This window comes from Cicer arietinum, chromosome 6 (assembly GCF_000331145.2).
Source record: "Cicer arietinum cultivar CDC Frontier isolate Library 1 chromosome 6, Cicar.CDCFrontier_v2.0, whole genome shotgun sequence".
Taxonomy (NCBI): domain Eukaryota; kingdom Viridiplantae; phylum Streptophyta; class Magnoliopsida; order Fabales; family Fabaceae; genus Cicer; species Cicer arietinum.
This window is the reverse complement of record NC_021165.2, coordinates 54,811,961-54,820,375: the sequence shown is the minus strand read 5'-3', so window position 1 is coordinate 54,820,375 and position 8,415 is coordinate 54,811,961. Positions and strand designations below refer to the sequence as shown.

The following is an 8,415-nucleotide window of genomic DNA, read 5'->3' as shown; positions in this document are numbered from 1 at the left end:
AATTTTTCGTGAAATTTGTCCATCTTCAATTGAGTTTTAGTGATGAGGTCAAGAGATGAGCAATGGAATTTAACCTTCAATGAATTTCTTTTAATATGTTAACGAGGGTAGTTTAGGTATTATATTAATTAAAATATATATATATATATATATTTTTTTGTTGGGTTGATTAATTAATTGATAATGGGCCTTAGTTAGCCACATGAAATTTGATAGAGAGAAAAGAAAGAGTACCCAATCCAATAATAATAAAGGCCTGTTCGGCGTTAGATTACATTTTCTCTCTCTCTTCGATTTCCTCCTTCCTCATCTCCGCGACCGCTCTTTATACTTACAGCACTTTCCCTCATCTCAAATCCTACTACTAACCTTTTTTAATTTCCATTATTTTTTTTCCCTCTTTATATTTTCAATTCCCCCTTTTTATTTCTATTATATAAAAAAATATAATAAAAATAAGAATAAGAGGAAGTAATAATTTTAGAGAAAGAGGAGGGAACGATCCCCTAAACACAAAAAATTGAAATCTAAATCTACAACACCTCAACACAAAATGGCATTTCACGTTGCTTGTCCAATTACATGGTAATGCTTCTCTTATACTTTGGGTTTTCTCTTCTCCCTCTCTCTCTCTCTTTCTCTCTCTCTTTTATTTTTTATTTCTTTCTTCTCTTTTTATACTTTCTTCTTTACAATTACACAATTCATAGAGATATATTAATATCATTATCTTATCCTTCTTCATTTTCTAATCTTCTAATTATTGTTATTGTGATTCTGTCTTTTATTTTCTTTCGGTTTGTTTTTTTGTTTGCAGTCGAAGAATTTGTTTTTGTGCGTTAGGGTTTCCGCGTTCTCTCAATGGAACCAATTCTACGAATGCTTTTCTCAACGACGTTGCGGTGCTCGGTGATTTCCTCTCCGATACCAGAAAGGATGACGGTACGATTCAAGTTGCGGTTCCCAAGGTGGTGCCGCCGCCGCCTGAAGCTGTTCCTGTTAGTGGTGATGTGCTCGATGAATCTGCTTCCATGAAAGCTAAGCGTGTTGCGCTTCAAAGAAAGGGAGCTGCTGCTATGATTGCTGCTGAGGAGTATGCTCGCCGGTTTGAGTCCGGTGATGTGGTGGTGAGAATGAATGATGATTTGGTTTTGTTTTGTTTTGTGTCGAGTGTTTGGGTTTAGTTGACTTTTGGTTATGGAATCCTAGTTAGGGATTTAGATGGTGACATTGTGGTTGTGGAATTGAATTTTTTGATTTGAAATTAGGCTGGAGTTATGCTTAATGTTGTTGTTGGTTTGGTATGAAATTGAAATTGGGATTTGAATTTTTAGTTTTATTAGTCTTTTTGTTATTTTTGTGTTTGTGATGCTTAATTTGATATAGAGGTCATTTTCTTGTGTTGTGAATTTCTTGTATTTTTGGGGAAGTAGGTTCATATGATTAAAGTTTAGATGGCTTTGATGCTGTCTTTTTCGTTTTTAATTACTAAAATGTGGTTGTATGAGCAGGATACATCGGGAAATCTTAATGGAGAAGAACAAGGTCAATCCAATGTCAAGGTCTTTTGTCGAATGTGCAATCGCGTTGAGAACGAAGGAAGTGAGAGAGCAAAAAAGATGCTGTCGTGTAAAAGTTGCAGTAAGAAGTATCATAGGACCTGCTTGAGAAGTTGGGCTCATAATAGAGGTGAGAAGGTATATTTATTTTCCATACATGCTATTATGTTCTAAATGCCGCGTCTTTTCATTTTGTGGGTTTTTTTTGCCAGATTTATTTCATTGGAGTTCGTGGACCTGTCGTGCTTGCCGAATTTGTGAGGTAATGGGTGATGTGCAGTGCTAGCGAGCTAGTGTTCTTTCATGTATTGTTTGTTCAAGGTTCTATTCTTTATAAATCTTATTGTAAAAAGGGTTGCTCCAATTGTAACCGATTTTAGTTATAATCTCAACCTAGCTCTTCTATTTTGCAAAAGCATCTTCATATTGGGCAACCAGTTTGCTTTAGTGGCTTTGGGGGGTTGGTTATCTCCTTTTAACTCCCTCACCTTCAAAATAACCCCGAGTCCGCTTATTTCCTTGTGAATTGTTTGTAGTTACTTCTCATGTGCTTCACCTATGTTCCATTGATGATACACTTACTGTCTTACTGGCATTTTACATTTGATGTATGTATATAGTATTTACAACTTTTTTATATAATAAATTGATTGTCTTTGGTTGTTGTAGAGAAGTTGCTAATATCAGCTAATGTTTCGTAAGAGTTCTGTTAGTCTTATGCTTTGTTTGCTTCATCTAGGCTTGCAGAAGGACTGGTGATCCAAGTAAGTTCATGTTTTGCAAAAGATGTGATGGTGCTTACCATTGTTACTGTCTGCAACCTCCTCATAAGGTAAAGTCTGTATCACTTACTAGTGAGCTTAATATGGATCTTATTCTTACCATTTCAGATATGATATATGATTATGTATACTGCAGAATGTCAGTACTGGGCCCTATTTGTGCCCAAAACACACAAGGTGTCACAGTTGCAATTCCAATGTCCCTGGAAATGGACTAAGTGTCAGGTATGAATCCAGAGTAATTCAGCTTTTACATAGATGTGTGGTGTTAGAATCCTCAACATTGTCTCCTTTTTCCATGATTTATTATGATATATCCCGTATAATTGGATTGATGCTTGTGTGATTGAAAGATGAAAGCTAAGATAGTTTAATAGTCAAAGGCTATCTTCCTAATTGAAACAAAGCCAAATTCTTTGCTGGAGCTTGGATGCATATTAAGTCACTACCCATGTTTACTATAATCATTAGCTTTTAATTGACTTTGCTGCCTTCTGTTCAGAGAATTTTGAAAATGGTAAAATGATGTAATAGCTGTTGTTTAGAACAGGAAGTTTATTTTCTCATTACTATCATCAGAATCAGAATAATTTATCTTCCCACTTTTCAAGCATGTAAATGGATTGTTTTTTATTTGTTAATTCCTAGCAGTAATGCAGTAGCACCTGAGTCAAGTAGGCTACCTAAAGTAGTTTTAAATTTTCTTTTGTTATGTTTTATGTGGCACTGTGGCAGTTAATTCTTTCTCTCCTCGTGGATTCTGCACAATTTATTTGTTGGATGAACTTATGAGTCTTCTCTTGTAATAAAATTTATTTATAGGTGGTTTCTGGGCTACACGTGCTGTGATGCATGTGGAAGATTGTTTGTGAAAGGGAATTACTGTCCTGTTTGTCTGAAGGTGCCAGTCTTTTTCTCTAAATTTCTTCCCAATCTTCTTTTACTGCTTGCTTAGTAAATCACAACCAGGTATCAATGGGAAATACCTAGAATAATCTCAAAGGAATTTCTTTGATATATATTCTATCTTTGAAGGAACTTATTTGCAGCATTTTTATTCATTATATTCCATAAATAATCTTAATGAACCATGAGCGTAATTGTAGGAGATGAAATATGTAATTTTTATGAATTATTGTCTAGAAGTGTGACAACTTGACAAGATTGAATAAGGTCCCATTATCATTATCATTCGATCCTGCATCTGAATTATTTAACTATGCACATACCATAATATCGTCACTTAATTTCATTTTGGCTTCATATCCTTATCGTTGTGCCGCCTAAATACTGTATTATACACTTCTGCTCGCACACACAATGTGTGCCAGGAAAGGATTCTGAAAGATCACTCTGTTTTTGGCTTATATTGTAGGTTTACAGAGATTCAGAATCAACACCAATGGTTTGCTGTGATAATTGCCAGCGCTGGGTACATTGCCAGTGTGATAATATTAGGTTAGTTTCCCTCTTGTATTTGTGAAGATGCATTGCTTTCGCTGTGCCATGTTTACTGCTTTCCTTTGCAATTCCAGAATATATATGTTGAGCAATACTCCATTATTGTTTTAATATGATATAACCATTGATAACATTTGGCATTTACTTCTCAGCTGTATCTTTTTTAATGCCTGATGGGTTAGTATATCGGTTTTAATTAAAGATGTAATAACTGTACATCTAAAATGGAGGTACTGTCAATTTTACATGTTACCGTATACAGTGTAAAATGAAATTGAAATTAGCACTTAACATAGTTAATTGCACCCTTATTTAAGGTACTGATAGATGCTTGGGGTTGGTAGATAATTTTTCATGGAACAAGTGTCTGCTTTTAATTATTTTACTTAGATGACTGTGCTTGCTGATTCCTTACCTGGTCTTATAAATCATGCTATGTATTATGTTTTGGATTGCAGTTATCGGACCAATTTGGTATGCTTATTTTGAAAAAATGTTTTGCAGTGATGAAAAATATCACCAATTTCAAGTGGATGGGAATCTGCAGTATACATGTCCAACTTGTCGTGGGGAATGTTATCAGGTATGCAGCGTGCCTTCAATATAATTACATTTGTTTCTCAATGGAAGAAATGGTAGTTTATGAGCCCACTGTATTTCTATCTGTATAATCCAGGTCAAGAATCTTGAGGATGCTGTTCAAGAGCTTTGGAGGAGAAGGAATGATGCTGATAGAGATTTAATTACCAGCTTGAGGGCTGCAGCTGGTTTACCAACTCAAGAAGAAATATTTTCTATTTCACCATATTCAGATGATGAGGATAATGTGCCTGTGAAATCAAAGAGTGATTCTGCACGTTCCTTTAAGTTCTCATTTAAGAATTTTCCCAATAACTCACCTATGAAGATGAAAGATAATGGAAAGAAATCTTCAAACAAGAAAACTGCCAAGAAAAAGGACTCTCTGTCATTCATGACTGGTAAAATTGATGCACACCATAGTTTTGAAGGACATAGTGATATTAGGTCATTACATAGCTTGGATGATGATAAAAATGATGATATGCAGTCCCAGAGAAATGAAGTTCCTGATGTTTATGCATCTCCTGCTACCGGAAGCCTGAGTCAAACTGAAGTATCTTGCCCTATCAATCATCCAGGGATTTTGAAACATAAGTTTGTTGAGGAGGTGATGGTCAGTGATGAAGAAAGGAAACCAAGAGTTGTGCGAATTAAAAGCAGTAAGGCAAACATTTTGGATAGTGAGGAGAGTGGAAAACACGTTGATAAGACTCAAAATGTGAAAGGGAAGAAGTTGGTTATAAATTTGGGAGCACGCAAAATTAATGTAGCTAGCTCTCCGCTGTCTGATAATTCAAGCTTCCAGAGAGATCAAGATTTGGTTGCTGCCAATGGTATACGTGTAAATGAAGTTTCATTTATTTATTTATTTGTTTTCCATGTCACCATATTTTAGCTTGAGAAATGGGGTAGGATTTGATTATGTGAAAATGGGTCATGGCTATTTATTCATTTGATATCACTTCTTTGTTCCCATCAATTCAGTGGTACATTTTGTACATTAATTGGTAAAATAAATGTAATTAGCATTTAAAACAATGATTATTATGCAACAGCAATTACAGTTATTGTATCATTTGTGTTTGTGTTTGGATTGTGCATGTGTGCCACATGTTCTTGAATGGTTCGATAGCTTTTTCTGCTATCTTTCTCTGTGTAACTTTTTTCAGTTCAAATTTATCAGGTACCCATTTGAGGAAGGGAGACAAGTTTGCATTAGATAGACACGATGGAACAGCTAGACATATTGATGGTAAAGGTAGGGTTGTTGTTTTCCCCTCTCCCAAATATGTGGCTGTTTATTTTTCACCATACTAAGCATTAAGTATAGGTTGTATATGTCCGTGAGTTGTCTCAGGGAAAATAACCTAGGTTCATTTAATTTTCAGGAAGTAGGGTTGATTCTGGCCAATCAAAGTATTTAAAGGTTTCGGGAAGAGAAGGAAATTTGATCAAGTTGGGAAAAGTTAAGTCAAGTGTTTCTGAAATCAACTTCACCTCTGCTAGAGGCAATATGTCTGATGGGTGTGAAGTCGGTACTTTAGAGCGATCTCAAATCATGCGGGGAAAACGTAGTACTCATGGAATGATTGATCAAGTTGGATTAGATGCAACATCAAGAGGTGAAAGGACGTATTTGGCGAAGCAGTTGGAAGGTAGCTCTGATGTATATGACGAGACACATGACAATAATCACACGCCATCACATTCTTTGCCCAAAGATTCTAAACCTTTACTGAGATTTAAATTCAAAAAGCCTAGTATTGAAAGTCAGAGTTCTCCTCATCGGGAGGAGGAGAAGACCACAATCAAGGGCCAGAGGTCAAAAAGGAAGAGACCTTCACCTTTTAAAGAGAAAACACTGTTTAATGAGTCTGAAGGTGTAAGTCAATCTCCTGGAGATGGGAAAATGGACGAGATGATGGATGCAAACTGGATTTTGATGAAATTGGGAAGTGATGCAATTGGAAAGAGAGTTGAAGTTCATCAGACATCTGACAATTCTTGGTTAGTGCCTTCTTTGGCTTTTTATTAATTTTGTTAAAGCAATGGGTAAAAGCCGAATATTTAATATTAAATAATACCACACAAGGTGGAGTGTGCCCCAGTCAATAATTTATTACAATACGAAGTTTGTTCATCACTATATGTTTCTCCCCACATATTCCATTTTCAAAGTAATAATCTGGTGGATGAACACATACCACATTTTATACATGTTTGGACTGCAGAAGTATTTACTTTACATTTTATATTTACTTATTTTCAAATTTCTTTTACAGGACTTATTTTCAAACTTGAAAACTTAAGAAATTATAAAGGAATGCATGTTTGGACTGCAGAAGTATTTACTTTACATTTTATATTTACTTATTTTCAAACTTCTTTTACAGGACTTATTTTCAAACTTGAAAACTTAAGAAATTATAAAGGAATGCATGAATCTGAAAAAATAGTTTGTGTATTATTTCACCAACCGTGGTGTTGCAAAGCTATTCTAGGGTTTGGGATGGATTATAGTTTATACCTTCTTTCATTTTGTCCAGGCACAAGGGAGAGGTTACTGACACTGTTGAAGGCACCTCAAAGTTACATGTTACTTACGAGGACGGAAGAGTGAGTATCTTGGAACTCAGGAAACAGGGAGTTCGTTTTGTTCCTCAAAAGCAAAAAAGATCGAAGACATGAACTCAAGAGTCATTTGGATTAATTCTTGGGGATTGTTCTATGTGGAGACTTTTTATTCATTGACTTCAAAGTTTATTTCATCTTTGAGGCCTCTTGCTGAAATTCACATTGCTGCTGATTTTTCGGCGAAGCATTCTCGATCGGAGCAATATCAGTTTTCTTGGAAGGAAGGATTAACTGTATCCTACCTAAGCCCTTTTCTGGACCATAGGTTCTTGATCGAAAATTATATTTTTCTTGGTTTGCTACATGTATCTGATTTCACAAAGTAGATTTCTTCTGCCTGTGATGTAAAGGTCACCATTGCTGTAGAATAGGGAGGTATGGGCTCTAGGTGTTAGATGTATGATTAAATTCTGCTAGTTGTTTTTTGTGAATTGCAGGTTTCATATTGAGATATTGTTTTGAAAGTTGACATTATTGATTTGTCATTTTGTTAAAGGAAATGGTAGTTTATTTCTGTCTTCTCACTGTCAATACTTGCATCCACTAATCTTTCCAACAACAAAAAAAGATTCTGAGCTGAACAATACTGAGACAAATAATTCTCTTTGCATTACCCATTCAGAAAAACTGTTAGACGGCACAATCAAGCCCAAGTTCAGACTTGAAAGTCAAAAACTTAAAATTTAGATTTAATTGTAGGATTAGTCCTCTAATTCACGAAAATGTTTCTTATATTTTAAAATCTGATGGTTAAGGTTTCATTTGATTTTTTAATTAAAAAATGATAATGTGACATGTTGTAGATAATGTAATATGATAAAATGATTTAATACTTGAAATTGCAATAAAAATATCTAAAAATTTAACTTTCACCTTTGAAAAGTTTTTATTTTTATAATTTAACTAATGATATGAATATTTAATGTATTTAGATAATTTTATATCACAAAATTGTATGTCATATTTAAAATATATCAAATTGTCATTTTTAGTTTAAAAATTTGAAAGATGGACTATAACTGTTACTTTTAAAATAGGATGATCAATTCTATGAGTTGGTGAAAATAAAGATATCAAAACTACAATTAAATTAAAAATTTAAAGATGGTTCTACTTTAAATCTTAATAAAATAAATACAATCTAATTGATATCTGGAACCTCATTTCTCCACATTTAAGATGTATGAATCTAATTATTAGACTATTTACCTAAAGACAAAATTAAAATTTGTTTGCACTTTTTTTAATAAATGCAAATACTACCCCTGTCATTATTATATATAAGTAACATCCCATGCCAAATTCACACAAATTAAGAAAGCAGATTAATTTGGTTTATGCTATTAATTTGTTAATAATTTGTACCATGTTTTCAAAATTATCCTCATAGTAATTGA

At 34.1% G+C, this 8,415-nt stretch overlaps 1 protein-coding gene across 1 annotated transcript; it reads left to right on the top strand.

Annotated features, from left to right (window-relative positions):
- The first annotated feature begins 287 nt into the window (after positions 1-287).
- LOC101490416 (uncharacterized) lies at positions 288-7,536 on the top strand. Its single transcript, XM_004506264.4, has 13 exons — positions 288-585; positions 818-1,127; positions 1,512-1,689; positions 1,772-1,821; positions 2,299-2,391; positions 2,478-2,566; positions 3,164-3,242; positions 3,717-3,799; positions 4,307-4,385; positions 4,479-5,217; positions 5,568-5,642; positions 5,773-6,391; positions 6,931-7,536. Exons 1-13 carry the CDS (start codon positions 554-556, stop codon positions 7,070-7,072), a joined length of 2,568 nt encoding a protein of 855 aa, XP_004506321.1. The 5' UTR covers positions 288-553; the 3' UTR covers positions 7,073-7,536.
- Positions 7,537-8,415: the final 879 nt, after the last annotated feature.